We start from the raw sequence: 16,420 nt of genomic DNA, 5'->3' as shown, positions 1-16,420 counted from the left end.
AAATAATGACTATTATCCCCTGTGCTATACAATATATCCTTGTTGCTTATCTTTTTTATACATAGTAGTTTGTATCTCTTAATTTCATAACCCTATCTTGCCTCTCCCCCTTTTCTCTGCCCATTGGTATACACTAGTTTGTTTTCTATATCTATGAGTCTGTTTTGCTGTTTACATTTGTTTGTTTTATCTTTTAGATGATAACAGATAGTATTTGTCTTTCTCCATCTGACCTATTTCACTAAGCATAATGCTCTTTAGGTCCATACACTTGTTGCACATGGCTGAATTTCATTCTTTTTTATGGCAAAGTAATATCTCAGTGTGTGTGTGTGTGTGTGTGTGTGTGTGTGTGTGTGTGTATCACATCTTCTTTATCTTTTCATCTATTGATGGACATTTAGGTTGCTTCCATATCTTGACTATTGTAAATAATGCTGCTTTGAATATTGAGGTGCAAGTATCTTTTCGAATTAGTGTTTTCCTTTTTTTCGGATTATGTACCCAGGAGTGGAATTGCTGGATCATACAGTAGTTCTATTTTTCGTGTTCTGAGGAACCTCCATACTGTTTTCCATAGTGGCAGCTTCAGTTTATATTTCCACCAATAATGTACAAGGGTTTCCTTTTCTCCACATCCTCTCTAACATTTGTAATATGTAGGCTTTGTGATGATAGCCATTCTGACAGGTGTGAGGTGATATCTCATTGTTTCTTTATTTTTTGATTTGCATTTCTCTAATAATTAGTGATGATGAGCATCTTTTCATGTGCCTGTTAGCCATCTGTATGTCTTCCTTGGAAAAATGTCTGTTCAGGTCTTCTGCCCATTTTTGTGTGTGTGTGTGTGTGATACGCGGGCCTCTCATTGTTGTGGCCTCTCCCGTTGCGGAGCACAGGTTCCAGACACGCAGGCCCAGCGGCCACGGCTCACTGGCCTAGCTGCTCCGCGGCATGTGGGATCTTCCTGGACCGGGGCACAAACCCATGTCCCCTGCATCAGCAGGTGGACTCTCAACCACTGCGTCACCAGGGAAGCCCCTTCTGCCCATTTTTAATCAGATTGTTTGGTTTTTTTGATATTGAGTTCTATGAGTTGTTTATATATTTTGGATATTAACTCCTTATTTGTCATGCCATTTGCAAATGTTTTCTTCATTCAATAGGTTGTCTCTTCATTTTGTTGATGGTTTCCTTTGCTATGCAAAAGCTTTTAAGTTTCATTAGGTCCCATTTGTTTATTTTTTGCTTTTATTTCTTTTGCCTTAGGAGACAGATTAAAAAAAATATTGCTATGATTTATGTCAAAGAGTGTTCTCCCTATGTTCTCTTCTAGGAGTTTTATGGTTTCAGGTCTTACCTTTAGGTCTCTAATTCATTTTGAGTTTACATGGTGTAAGGAAGTCTTTTAATTTCACTCTTTTACATGTAGCTGTCCAGTTTTCCCAGCACTGCTTATTGAAGAGACTGTCTTTCCCCCATTGTATATTTTTGCCTCCTTTGTCATAGATTAATTGACCATATGTGTGTGGGTTTACTTCTGGGCTGTCTATTCTGTTCAGTTGATCTATGTGTCTGCTTTTGTACCAGTACCACACTCTTTTTTTTTTTTTTTTTTTTTTTTTGCGATACGCGGGCCCCTCACTGCTGTGGCCTCTCCCGCTGCGGAGCACAGGCTCCGGACGCGCAGGCCCAGCAGCCACGGCTCACGGGCCCAGCCGCTCCGCGGCATGTGGGATCCCCCCAAACCAGGGCATGAACCCGTGTCCCCTGCATTGGCAGGCAGACTCCCAACCACTGCGCCACCAGGGAAGCCTAGTACCACACTGTTTTGATTACTGTAGCTTTGTAGTATAGTCTGAGGTCAGGGAGCCTGATACCTCCAGCTTTGTTTTTTTTTTCTCAAGATTGCTTTGGCTATTAGGGGGTCTTTTGTGGTCCCATACAAATTTTAGGTTTACTCGTTCTAGTTCTTTGAAAAATGTCATGGGTATTTCGATAGGGATTATATTAAATCTGTAGATTGTTTTGGGTAGTATGGACATTTTAACAGTATTAATTATTCCAATCCATGAATGTGGGATATCTTTGCAGTTATTTGTGTCATCTTCTATTTCATTCATCAGTGTCTTATAGTTTTCAGAGTACAGGTCTTTCAACTCCTTGGTTAAGTTTATTCCTAGGTATTTTATTCTTTTTAATGCAATTGTAAATGGGATTGTTTTCTTGTTTTCTCTTTCTAATAGTTCATTATTAGTGTATAGAGAATCTACAGGTTTCTGCATATTAATCTTATATTCTGCGACATTACTGAGTTCATTTATTAGCTCTAGTAGTTTTTTGTTGGAGACTTTATGGTTCTCTCTATATAGTATCATGTCATCTGCAAATACTGACAGTTTCATTTTTTCCCTTCCAATTTAGATGCTTTTGTTTCCTCTTCCTGTATGATTGCTGTGGCTAGGACTTCCAATACTATGTTAAATAGAATTGTCAAGAGTGGGCATCCTTGTCTTGTTCCTGATTTTAGAGAAATAGCTTTTAGCTTTTCACCATTGAGTATTATATTAGCTGTGTATTTATTGTAAATGGCCTTTATTATGTTGGCATATGTTCCCTTTATACCAACTTGGTTGAGAGTTTTATCATGAATGGGTATTGAATTTTGTTGAATGCTTTTTCTGCACCTATTGAGAGACAATCATATGATTTTTACCATTTGTTTTGTTAATGTGGCATATCACAGCAATTGATTTGTGTATATTGAACCATCCCTGCATCCCTGGAATAAATCCCACTTGATCATGATGTATGATCCTTTTTATATATTGAATTTGGCTTGCTAATATTTTGTTGAAGATTTTTGCATCTGTATCCATCAGAGATATTGGCCTGTAATCTTCTCTTTTTTTGGTAGTATCTTTGTCTGGTTTTGGTATCAGGGAAATGGACTCATAGAATGAGTTTGGGGGTGTTCCCTGCTGTTCAATTTTTTGTATTAGTTTGAGAAGGATAAGTGTTAACTCTTCTTTATATGTTTAGTAGAATTCCCCTGTGAAGCTGGGCAGTCCGGGACTTTTTTCTCTTAGCCGTTTTTTGATTACTGATTCAATTTCAATACTAGTAATTGGTATGTTCAGATTATCTGTTTTTTCCTGATTCAGTCTTGGAGGATAGTATGTTTCTGGGAATTTATCCATTTTTTCTAGGTTGTCCAATTTGTTGGCATATGACCATTCATAATATTCTCTTATGATTGTTTGTATTTCTGTGATATCAGTTGTAATTTCTCCTCTTTCATTTCTTATTTTGTTTATTTGGGTTCTGTCTCTTTTTCTCTTAATGAGCCTGGCTAAAGGCTTATCAGTTTTATTTATCTTGGTTTCACTGATCTTTTCTATTGTTTTTTTTTTTTTCTTTTTTTGGTCTCTATTTTATTTACTTCCTCTCTTATATTTATTATTTCCTTCCTTCTGCTGATTTTGGGCTTCGTTGTTTTTCTAATTCCTTTAGATAGTGGGTTATGTTGTTTACTTGAAATTTTTGTTTCTTGAGGTAGGACTGTATCGCTGTAAGTGTCCCTTTTAGAACTGCTTTTGCTGTGTCCCATAGATTTTGGAAAGTTGTGCTTTTATTGTCATTCATTTTGGTGTATTTTTGCTTTCCTTTTTGATTTCTTCATTGATCCATTGATTTTTAGTAGCATTTTGTTTAGTCTCCATGTGTTTGTGTTTTACCCATTTTTCTTCCTGTGATTGATTTCTAGTTTCATACTGTTGCAGTTGGACAAGATACTTGATATAATTTCTATCTCTTAAATTTGTTGAGACTTGTTTTGTGGCCTAGCATGTGATTTATTCTGGACAATGTTCCATGTGCACTTGAAAAGAATGTATATTCGGCTGTTTTTGAGTGGAATGTCCTGTAGGTATCTATTAAGTCCAGCTGGTTTCATGTGTCATTTAAGGTCACGGTTTCTTTATTGATTTTCTGTCTGGATGATTTGTTCATTGATATAAGTGGGGTGTTAAAGTCCCCTACTATTATCATTGTAAATTCTTTCCCTTATGTCTGTTAATATTTGCTTTATATATTTATGTGCTTCTTTCACAGACCAAACTCCTGACCACTCCGCCCCACTGCCTCAAAATTAAAGTAACCAACCAACATCTTCTGTGTTTACTATCTGCTAGGCACTGTACATTACCTTAAACTTAGCAAGCATAGGGTTCTGTGAGGGTAAACACAGCAATAGGAGTTGAGAAAACCCACAGCTAGTTAGAGCTGCCATTCAAACCTGTTGGAGAGAAGACGTGGGCACAAGGACACATTAGAATAAAAAGTCACTTGTGAGAAGTGCCATTGACCTGTACATACCAGTTTTCCCTAATGCTGTATTTCCAAATTATTACAGTATATAACATAGAAAAGGGAGTCCATGGCTAAATAAGTTTGAGAAACACTGGGTTCAATATTGCTTGAAAGGTTTATTTGCTGTTAGACTTATAAAAGTCTTTCATATTATAATGAGCATTATAAATCTCTTAAGAGGGAGCCTTCCCCTTGGAGATATCCTTTGGAACTAGTATTTAGTGGGACTTGCTGTGTGAATCACAGGTAAAGACAGACAGTCAGGACACTAGTTCAGAGGCTGAGGTGATTATCATAGGCTAAGAAGTTAGAGTAGGCTTTTTGAGAGCAGAGCCTTGAACCGGGTCTTGCAGGATGGAACTTTTGGAAAACAAAATTGGGGGTGTGCATGGCATGGTTCATTCAGGGCTCCATTAGTGGATCAGTTTGCTTGAAGTAAAGGGTTCATGTAGGAAAACAAGGTTGGAGATGTGGCTTGAGGCTGAATCTTCTCTCATGTCAGAAGACTATCCAGGGCTCAATTGAGCAAAGGGATCTTCAGATATAATGAGTTAGCCCAGAAAGAGGTTAAATCAAGGTGAGCATACAGTCTTGGAAGGACAGAACATGCACCTATAAAAGTAGGTCATGCCCAAAGATGCTGAAAAGATCAGGAAGGCATGACAAGTCCAAGCAAGTAAGTTGCTGAGTGAGGCAGAGGCAGGGAGGAGCAATCAGTCATGGCAATCTTAGACATGGCTGGTAAGGTCCAGAGTGTAGGCAGTCCAAGATTCTTCCTAGCTGGTATGGAGAATCCAGGCTGATGACCGCTGTCCTTTTCTCATAGCCTTCTGGGAGTGGGTGACTCTGGGATGGCAAACATTGGTGGTGAGAGGGAGGTGGGAGGCCTGCAGGTAAGGCTTGTATATTTCAAATTCAGAAGTAGGAAGACTGGGCTTACCTCAGGTTTCTTCTCATGCATGAAACCCAAAGCTTCTTGCTGCAGATATATGTGTTAAAACGTGGCACTTAGGGCTTCCCTGGTGGCCCAGTGGTTGAGGGTCCGCCTGCCGATGCAGGGGATGCTGGTTCGTGCCTCGGTCCGGGAGGATCCCACATGCCGCGGAGCAGCTTGGCCCGTGAGCCGGGGCTGCTGGGCCTGCGCGTCCGGAGCCTGTGCTCTGCAGCGGCAGAGGCCACAGCAGTGAGAGGCCCGCGTATCGCAAAAAACAAACAAAACGTGGCACTTAATATGATTCCTTTTGAATTCTAGATAGGAACTGAATTGGGCATTCTTATCACAAGGCATTTTTTCACTATTAGGAAGAAAAACATTTTGTAGAATAATGATACACAGAAATGATACCTTTTTAAATAAATGAGACTAATTTCATTTATATTATGTGGAAAAAAAAACCCAGGAAGGGGATAATATTTGCTTAGTACATAAGTGATGTTTATGGCATCTGTAATAATTTTGTCTTTTCTGTACAGTATTCAGGTTTTCTTCTCATGTTAGTATTCATTAGCTGATACTTGATCATTTTTGCAAAATGAAAAATGAAGGCATGAATTTTTCCTAGTGTCATCCTTAGTGTTTTTCTGGTCAGAATAACAGAACTCAGTGTCAGTTATACTGATATATTTATTGATGTTAAATTTCCTTTTTTCCTACTTAAAGATCCTGATAGTTTTATAGAAATACAGTTCTTGTGAGTATAATATAATCTTACCTTGTAAATTACTTTTGAAGGTATTTGATGGGAAAATTCTGTAATTTCATTAGCTTCTTGACTCCAATGTGAACTATGGGTATTTTCCACTATTGAGATTTTGGTTTTATGATACAGGTAAATAAATTCTGTAGTATTTTTGGATGATAGAGTTGGGAAAGGGTTTATAGAAGAGATGAGATCTGAACTGAATGTTGGAGGAAGGGTAAGATTTAATTAAATAGAAAAGAAGAAGAAGGATGTTTCCAATTGGAGAAATTTTGAAAACAAAGAAAGGGGAAACTTTTAATAATAGGTTCATAGCGTATTAAACAACAATGAAATGATGGATTTTTCTGGAGCAGGTGGTCATGGAGAATATAAGAAATGAGACTGAGAAGGAGAGTTGGCATATCTGGGCTGCCCTGGCAACCCATTACATTATAGCCGACTGTCTCCCACATTATGTTTTCTGTAAATACTGGATCTGAGGGGTGGCAGTGTGTGCTCCTTGCAAAGGGGAATTTTGTGCTTAAATAAGTTTGGGAAATACTGGTTCAAGAGGAGGTGAATCTCAAAGGGAAAAGTGCAAACAGTATTTCCCCAGGACGAGAGACCCCTTTTCCCACACAGTATCCACCGGAGTCAGTGTTGTGTGGATCCTAGTTTGGTAACTGGTGCTGAGGGTATCTGAGACTCACTGTAAGGTTTGGATCAGGAACAGGATGTGTTCGGGGTGTTTTAGAAAGATATCATAGCATCAGCTTGTGGATCAAATTGGAAGAGGATGGTTAGAGGGTGGGATGGGTAGTGCAGGTCAGGCAGGGGAAATTCACTAGTGCAGGGAGGGTCAGGGAAACTGAACATCTCTGCAGGCAAGTGAAGGGTAATGTGTGAGGGTGACACTGACCTGGAACAGCCTAGTGATGGTCGGAAAGCAAAGGAAATGGCAGATGTGAGAGATGCTCAAAAGAAAGACACTAGAGTGCTTTTTGACTGACTGGCCATTGATGGCGAGACATGGTGAGGAATCATATGTCTTCTCAGATCTGAACTAGAGTGACTAGGAGAATTACGATGTCTTTGATAGGAATTAGCAAGTCAGGAGTCCTGGGTTTAACTCCTAGCTTTGCCAATGGCGAATGTGGCCTTAAACAAGCAATTTGATCTCCTTTGGCATCAGTTGCCTTTTACACAAAATAAGGATATTTGGGAATGTTGATCCTTTTTAGCTAGTAGGTTATGATTCTCCAGTTTGAGAACAGACTCTGAGATTGTCAACATCAGGGAGTGCCTTATCCTTATCTGTATCCCAGGCCTAACACAGTACCAATTAATGGGTGGATGAAGGAAGGAAGGAAGGAACAAACAAATGGAAATCAATTAATGATGATGCTTTTGGTTCTGAACATGTTGAATTTGAGACGACACTAGATGTCCAAATAATTTTGGAATTACAGTACTTGTGGGATGGGAATCAGGACTGGAGGTGAGTATCCTTTAGGGGTCTTCATGGAAGGTGTGAAAAGCGGATGGAAATTTTAAGAGCAGAGCAAAGAACGAAACTTGCAGTGGGCCCAGGACAGCCCCCAGGTGCTCATCTTTAGAGGCCCTGCAAAGAGAGGAGAGGCTGTGAATTCACAGAGAAGGATGGCCAAGAGGAGAACCAGACAGCTGAGGATTCGCCAGCCTATCCTACATGTCTTTCTACCCTATTATGCCTTGTTCATCACCATTTTCTACTGAAGGATCTTCTGAATCTTGCTCACATAGAAGATCAGTTATGCCAAATAGCCACTATTTAATTTCTGACAGTTGAGCTATGCATCAGCAATTAGTTTTTTTATTAGGATGTGATTCCTTTTAATTAGCTTCTTGATACGAGCTGAGTTCATAGTAGAAGCAGAGATGATTAAAACCAAGCAGTGCCACCTACTGATCTAACAGTCAATCTCTAATTGACGTCCTGTTCAAAAAATAAAAATAAAATTGAAGGTTGATGCAGGGGTTTAGAGACTACCTTGCTTTCTGATGGGCCCTTCAGCCTCTGTGTCCACCAGGAAGGATATTGTCTTCAACTGAGGTAAACTTAAAAAGTAAACAAAAAACAAACAAAAAAACCCCCCATGTTACCTTAGGGTCTGAAAGGAAGTAAGAAATGATATGCTTATATTCTCAGATCTATGTCTATATATCTGGTTCTTTAAATGCGTCAGCCAAAACAAAGTTTAGTTTAGCCCTTATTGTGTTCTCTGTGTATTGAGTGTTTTATGGGAACACTGTTCCTATTTTAGAGGCTCTTTCAATTTAAAGCAAGTAGATTCAAGATTAAGAGATCAGTCACTGTCCTTAAATTGTCAAAAAGTGGTGATGGGTTTGAATTTAAATCACATTTTATTTATGTGATCATGTGAGAAGTAGTTTGACTCAATGCTGTAAGAATGTCTAATCCAAAACTCTAGAACTTCAAGTTCTTACTCTGTTCTACCACCACTTGGCCACTGGTTAATTCCACTGTCTTCCCATCATGCTCATTGCCTACCATTGCCATGGGGTCTGTTGGAAGAACCTTGAGGAGTTATGCTGGGGCATCTTTGGTACTGATGTGGTCACAGAGTGCAGAAGTGGGAGTTTGTCTTTTGAGAGACCTCAGACGTGTTCATTGAAGATGAAGGGGGTGGGCAAAGACCCAGGGAGAAGGCATTCCTGGGCAGATACAAGAAAATGGGCTGGAAGGAATTTTTTTTACTTGGTAGTTTATTGATATTCTAATAGTAACCATAATTGTTGTTCTAGTCATTAAAGCATGTGCTGTATTACTACTATTTTTATCAAGTTCCTCATGTCCATTCTTTTGATAATGTCTTGAAATATTAATGTAATTAACCTAAAATTTCCCATTTATTCCTGACCTAGGGAAGGTAGTAAGTTCTACAGAATACTGATCATTTCTCAAGCCACTTGCATCCATATAGTTTTCTTCCCCCTTTGGAAAAGAATTGTGAAATTTAGTCTATTAGGCATGTTTTGTGCCTTCCAGAAAAACAAGTGGAATTGACTACCTTCAGAAATACAATATTCTATTTTACTAGATGGACTTTGGCTGTACAGAATTTTGACAGTCTCATTCTGTTATTTCCTCTGCTTAGGTCTCTTGGGTACCCTGAGGGAGAGAGAGTCAGAGATAAAAAACACAATTGCGAGAATCGAGAGGCAGAAGAATGTTACAGGGCAAAAGAGAGAATTAAGCTTTCGGTTTCCATGGGCATCTAGGAGTCCTCTGAGAAATCACAGCATAGGTGTGCTAGCCTTGTTCCTGAACTCTGGTACTGCTGGCTGAGGTCACACTTTTAAGATGCAGCAGTTTTCTGAATGTTGAACGCTTGATATTTTCTCAGAAATAAGGGTCTGCGAATTTAAAGATCTCTGCCCAAACTGGCCCTAAATGATTGGCCGACTGACATCAGTGAGCAGGGAAGACATTTCTGCTCCTTCATCCAGAATCCCTAGGGAAGCTTCAGGTTAACGTAACTAAGCCTTAAAAAGGGAGAGAAAGTTGATAATTTCTTTATTACCATGTAAGTAACAGTAAACTATGCTTTGTCATCACCTAAGCCTGCGGAAAGCATGTGGTTCAGCAATTCAGACTTTGAAAGCACAGCTCAAATTTAGTTTATTTTTTCCCAATCGGCATAGCATGTGAGCTCAGCAGAACCAGGTTGGGTGGGAGCCCAGGTGGCCACCAAAGAGGAGAGACCTAGCTTTTTACTGCAACCTCTTCCACTTCTTGTACCCCTAGTCGTGAGTCACGTTGCAAACATGTGGGCGCTGACTCCTTGGAAAAGGACACCGGAAAGGAGAAAGGAGGACAGGGATCTGCTGAGAGCAAACTGTCCTTGACAAGTCACAGCTCTTCTGTCGGTGTGGTTTTCCCATTCTTCACCCTCCCTTTATTATTGTTTGTCCTCTCAGATCTTTGTGCTCAGATTAGAGAACCAGTGGAGGTGGAGGGAGGCCTAGGGAAGTCTTAGAAACAGCAAGGTTCCTTACGGCTCATTAAATAAATTAAGACCCTTCGTTGTTGGAAGAGACGCATGTCTGCTGTCTCCAGAGAAAGGCATGAGCATCATGTGCAACTACCTCAGCTCTGCAAAACCCCACCGGAATTTTCACCATACCTGGGTTGGGGTATCTCACCCAAGATAGAACACACCGTTTGTGAAACTTTCTCTGACAGATGGCCAAATCTTAAACCCCTCTCTTAGAAACTTTTCTGGTCATTATTTTAAGAATCAAAACTTTACTAAATTCACAGTTTCTAGTCCTAGGAGATATACTGGACGAGAAAAATCTCCTTGCATGCCATGTGCCAATTCAATCTTTTCTCTCCATGATAATTAGGATAGTTTACCTTCAGATTTTTAGCTTCTATTTTTCCCCTATATCTCTTTGAGACACTTCTCTTTGCCCCAAGTGACAATAGAGAGCCTCCCATTGATCTGAAAGGTGCTACAAGAGCAATTGTGGGTAGTGACACAGATTATAGCTTCTAATCAGTGCTTTTATTTTTTTCTCTTATTGATTGATAGAAATTTGACTTTAAGAGGATGTTTTTATTTCCCAAGAGAAATTCTTTAAATTTTTCTTAAATATGATAAGATAGCTGAAAATATTTGATTATATAGTCAAGAATATTTCCATTTTGGTGGAACATGATGGAACTCATTACACATTATAGCTGCTTTTGAAGTCATTATTCACTGAGCTTGTTCTGAGCTGGCTGTACCCTACCCCACCAGGATAGCTTGATAAAGATCCTCCAGTGCATTTCTCAAGAGCTGCAACATACTAATGTTGACTGTATCATCCACAAGAACTTCCTGTGAGTCACCTTCCAAGTTACCTGAATGTTTGAGTACGAAGAGTGTCCTAGTATGTTCACTAGACAGGAACACCAGGTCATGCTGGCTTCAATGAAGCCTGATTGTCGGTTGTAGTGTTTTTAAATTTCTCCTGGCATTTTTAAAAAACAATATGAGAAAGGTGAGACCTGACATTTTGTTATAATTGCAGTAGGGTTCAGGAAGTTAAAGAACAAAGTATTATAGAATCCCAGCTCTGCCACTTACTATTGATGTGGCCTTGGGTGAGATACTTAACTTCCCCGTGCCTTGGTTTTCTCATCTTTAAAATGGGGATAGTACTATTTCACGAGGTTGTAAAGATTGAACTAGATAATGTATATCAGCATTTTAACACAGTGCTGGGAACATGAGCTCTCAGTTAATGGCTGCAAATATTATAGTTTGGAGTTATATACAGTTCAGTCTTGTATTGTGTCTAATCTCTTGTCAAATTAGAGAGTATGATCGGAAAGTAGAACATTTGAGTGGGCAAACGTTTAGATTACTCTTCTAAATGTAAGTTGGGAATTAAAATGCAGCTATTTTATATGATAAATTTAGGCCTTGAGTCATGTTGTAAACTACTTTCCAGATAAACAGTTCTAGCACTTTGGGTTTTGATTTTGCAAAATTTTCAGAAATAATTCTTCACTGGAAGGAAGGAAGGAGATGCGTAATGGGTGGGGGGAAGAAAGGTGATTTTTAAAATATTTTTATTTAAAGATTTTCAGTAGAGTTTTTTTTTTTTTTTTTTTTTTTTTTGCGGTATGCGGGCCTCTCACTGTTGTGGCCTCTCCCGTTGCAGAACACAGGCTCCGGACGCGCAGGCTCAGCGGCCATGGCTCAAGGGCCTAGCCGCTCCGTGGCATGTGGGATCTTCCCAGATCGGGGCACGAACTCGTGTCCCTTGCATTGGCAGGCGGACTCTCAACCACTGCGCCACCAGGGAAGCCCAGAGAATTTTTAAAGAGCCTGTTTAATCATTGCCCATATAATTTTTAAGGAGATCATTTTAATAGACACCTTTCTCATGATCGTATTAATGACCTATCATGAACCAGTGGTGACATGTTCAAAGACAGCTTTCAGAAAGTCTCAGAACTGTCCCTTTCGAGTCACTTGGTTGTTCATGTTCCAGAAATTCCATTTCCAGAAATATTTAATATTGGGGCAAAAACTGCAAACGTGGGAATTAACTTTAGACCTGAAAATTCAAAGTTGATTCCTTCTAGCAGGTCACTTGATTAATAAGTGAAAGGCAGTCATGGGTCTGAGGGAAAAACAAAACATTAAGACCAAGAAGGAAGATAATTACAGTAAAACTGAAGGCCATTTGGACAATTATTTTCAACAAACAAGATAATGGTCATTTACAGATTATATTCTCCATACTCATCTCTCATTTGGAGCAGGAAAATGGACAGTGATGGGAAAGGAGTCATATATGGAAGGAAAGCAGAACAGCAGGGGGGTTCTGTACGATGAGGCTGGTTTCACAGGACTGGGAGGAAAGGATATTGATGTCAGAGCCAGTAGGGAACATTCTGAATGTTTTGGCTTTCAGAAAGAAACTTTAGAACTGAGCAATAAAGAAAGAAAAATTATTTTCAGAGACATAAATGACATGGAAGTTAACTTCAGAAGTGTGGGAAAAGTAATATGAAATGTATCAAAGATATATAAGTAGCAGTGGGGTCACCTTAGGCTGATTGCCTGCTACTGGAGTTTGCTCTCTCTGATTTGGTAGAAAATGCTATAGTGAGTTTTTGCTGTAAAGAAATTGAAGTTCCTTAACTTTTATTTTAATCCCAACTGAAAAATAAAAGTGTCCTTCTGCATGTTCCTAACTCCTTCAAATGACCTAATATTGAAAACATCCCTCTGTGGGAGGAAACTGAATGACCACACTTCGGTTTTTATAGAAACACTCAGCCCTCTTAATGCACATTACCTGATACAAGCTCAGGAGAGGTTTTAGCATAGGATTTGTCCTTGAATTGTCTCCGGGGGCTCAGTAAAAGCCATAAATTACTACGTCTTAAGCACAACAAAACAGCTGCAGCCCAGGATAAGAAAGCACGGCACCCACAGTCCCATTCTCCCAGTCTGAAGAACGCCATGGAGGAAGGGCTTCTCAGCCTCCAGGGGGCTCCATATCAGTCCGCTCCTGGATCCACTGCTCCCTCCTCTTGGAGGTTCTGGTTGTTTCTCTGTAGCATGTCTGTCCCACAGTTTTCCAACCCACCAGTCTGATAATCAGACTTCTTTGATGATGGGATGTGCAAGAGTGCTTCTGGGATAGAACTTAAGTTTGTTGCCTTCTTGTATGCACATGGACCCTGGATTTTCTTGTGTTTGAAAGTGGTCTGGCCCAGCTCAAACCGTAAGGCCCTTGAATTTTCACACATGTACTGAGCTTATCTGATTCCCAGCATATCCTTTTTGGGGCATTTCTTACCACTCTGGTGAGACTTTTCTAGCAGAGGTTTTCTAGGGATCCAAGATGGCCCCAGTGGTCAGTTTGGATAGGAACAGGTTAGCTGTGTCCATTCTACACTTCTAAACAAAGCAGAGCCTAAACCCAGCAGGGGAATACATTTGTCTCATGGGTTAGCAGTAAGGCCAGGTCTTTAGACATTCTGAGATGGACTACCCACTGATACACCAGTGAATGGATCAGCCACTTTTTCTGCCTGGCCTCTCTGCTCATTCTGGCCACGAGTGTTCATAGCACTCCATATCACTAGAAACCCCCACAAATCAAAATGGGCCAGGCAGTCGCTGTTTATCAGAATAAAACAGATACCCGTTTCAAGGTTTGGAAAAGCGCCACGGTGAAATGTGCAAATAAGCAAAAGTGCTTTGGACTTCCCTATGCCCTGCAGGATCTCAAAAGTCCGTGTCACCTCTAAAATTGTATGACTTTTGTGGTTCCAGTTGAGGAGAAAATGGCAGAAGTAGACTGCAAAGATGAATAGGCATTTGCCAATAACTACACAGTGTGCAAACTGAGTGATACGAATGGTTCAATAAATACGTTGAACACTTACTATGAGCCACTTCTGGTTTAGGTGCTGGAGATAGAGCAGCACCCACCCTCATGGAGCCTTCATTCTAGTGGGCTGATGTGGAAGTGAGAGCTCCTGGGACCCACATGACACCCACAGCCCTCACTGCTACTACTTCTTTTTTTTTTTTTAATATTTATTTATTTATTTGGCTGTGCCAGGTCTTAGTTGCGGCACACAGGATCTTTGTTGCCACGTGCGGGATCTTCGTTACAGCATGTGGGATCTTGTTTCCTGACCAGGGATCGAACCCAGGCCCCCTGCATTGGGAGTGCAGAGTCTTAACCACTGGGCCACCAGGGAAGTCCCCCTCACTGCTGCTTCTTGGAGGCTCTGTGCCCTTCATGCTTCTGAAGCAGGGCGACGTTGCCTGAGAAGCACGCTCACTAGGCTGTTACCTTCGTAAGCAAACCCACATTGGCTCTAGTTTTCTGTTTTCCCCATCTTGTTTGACGTCTGCATTTTAAACGACTTTGCTCTCTGCTTGATTCTTTACTCCAGCACTATGTTCAGTTCCAGCCAAACTGGAAATAGAACATGCATGTGGGACTGTCTGAAACTAGATCCTAATTATTTATCAAGTTGCCTTTCCTTAGTTTTCTATTTAGTTGGTAGGATCATTTATACATTTTTGGATGTGCTTATCACTGACGTTCTTGGCCTTATTTACAAAAACCATAGGAAAAAAACACATTTTCCCCCTAATTTTTCTGATACTTTCATCTTAGTCTTTCCAAGTGGCATAAGAATAACATCAGTCATAGCAAACAGTTATTTGCTGAGCTCTTACTGTGTACTGAATGTGGGTCAGAAAGCATTTGACCTGCATGATCCCTCGTCGGACCTTAGGAAACCCTTTGAGGCAGGTGCTATAGCATCTCCTTTTACAGCCCTGAAAAGTTACATGGTTAGTACAAAAATATTTTTCAGAGGATATCTCAAGGGGATTCTGATATGTGGTATGTTGCATTACAATTTCAAAACTTGGTTTTCTTATTGTGACTTTTGAGTAGTTTGAGTTAAAATGAGAAGTAATATCACACTGGATCAGAACCAGAGTTTGATCTGGCCATTGTTCTGCCTCGGGCCATTGCCGTTTTCACAGAATAAGAGTATTTCCTTATGCTGTCACTCAAAAGTTTGGAATGGTTTCTCCATCAAGTGAGTTAGATACTTCTTTCCCTGTGGCCTTTCTGGACCTTATATAGATAAGGCACAGCACTTATCATGTATATTTCAAGATATTTGTGTACATTTTTATCATCCCTCTGAGGTGTGAGCTCCATGCAATCTTAGACCATACCTTTCTTCATCTCTGAAGCCCAATGCTGGACACACAGTGGCATACAATGAATGTTAATTGAATCCACAAATTTTAAAAATGCCCTAAGCACCCTAGTTTCCTTTAGTAACTAATTATATATTCATGAACTCACTGAAATGATCTTTGAAGCTTGTTTCCAATTTGTACCACCTCTTAACAAGTAGTAGAAATTTCCTATCTGTTGGGTAAAATTGTGCTTTCTTTTATTTGTTGTCAAAATATTTCCTTCAAATTTCCTGGAGTTACAACAACAGCATTTAAAAGCAGTGCATTCCCTCCATCATATTGTTTTTTAATGATTGTTTCACGTTTTTAGGAAGGTGATGTCTGGCCCAATTCATCAGCTGAAATCACTGTGTACTTTAACCCTCGGGAAGCCAAACCCTACCAGCAGACTGTTTACTGTGACATTTCAGGTAAAGACTTCTTCTGTGTGGTAAACTCAGGTTACCAAGTGCCTAGAGCATAAAGTGATAAAGTGTATGTGTGTGTGTGTGTGTGAGAGAGAGAGAGAGAGAGAGGGAGAGGGAGAGAGGGAGAGAGAGAGGGAGAGAGAGGGAGAATGTTCTGGCTATGTGCAGTGTATGATATCAATAGGGGAATGATGGAGTCAAGCTAGGCATGTCACACTTCTTTCTAGTACAGATCAAACTTTGAAGTACATTACAATTGTGGTGTGGTGGGTGGGGATGGGAAACCATGGGTCTGGGTTACCCTTTGATTTTTAGAGCAGTAAGAATATTACTTGACACCAATTCTCACAGTATTATATCACAATGTTATATTTTGTTCTTTTTATAGTATTTGGCTACTTAATATTTTCCTTTTTAAGTTTTTATCATAATAATGCATGCCAGGTGAGATGGAAAGGCAGCCTGGCAGTGGCCAGAGCCACAAGGAGGGTGTAATAGTAGGGTGACAACCTGATGGCTTCAGGAGGTTCGATACATATAGAGGAGTTAAGCAAAAAAGTAAATATATTGAGGATAACAAGAGCCAGTATTTTTCACTCTTGGAGGGAGGAGATACAAATATGGGAAGGAGGAAGCCTAAGATGAGCCC

General features: G+C 40.0%; 1 protein-coding gene across 1 annotated transcript in view; it reads left to right on the top strand.

Moving 5' to 3' along the window:
* The window catches only part of HYDIN (HYDIN axonemal central pair apparatus protein), a gene marked incomplete at its 5' end in the record, with an annotated part of 359,388 nt that overhangs the window by 69,986 nt on the left and 272,982 nt on the right, over nucleotides 1–16,420 (top strand). The window contains one exon of the mRNA XM_079723315.1: nucleotides 15,675–15,774. Within this exon, the coding sequence (XP_079579441.1) occupies nucleotides 15,675–15,774 (100 nt within the window). The remainder of the gene's footprint in view (nucleotides 1–15,674; nucleotides 15,775–16,420) is intronic.

The sequence above is a fragment of the Hyperoodon ampullatus genome (genome assembly GCF_949752795.1).
Source record: "Hyperoodon ampullatus genome assembly, chromosome: 18".
In the NCBI taxonomy this organism is placed as follows: Eukaryota; Metazoa; Chordata; class Mammalia; order Artiodactyla; family Ziphiidae; genus Hyperoodon; species Hyperoodon ampullatus.
This window is presented reverse-complemented; position numbering and strand designations above follow the sequence as displayed.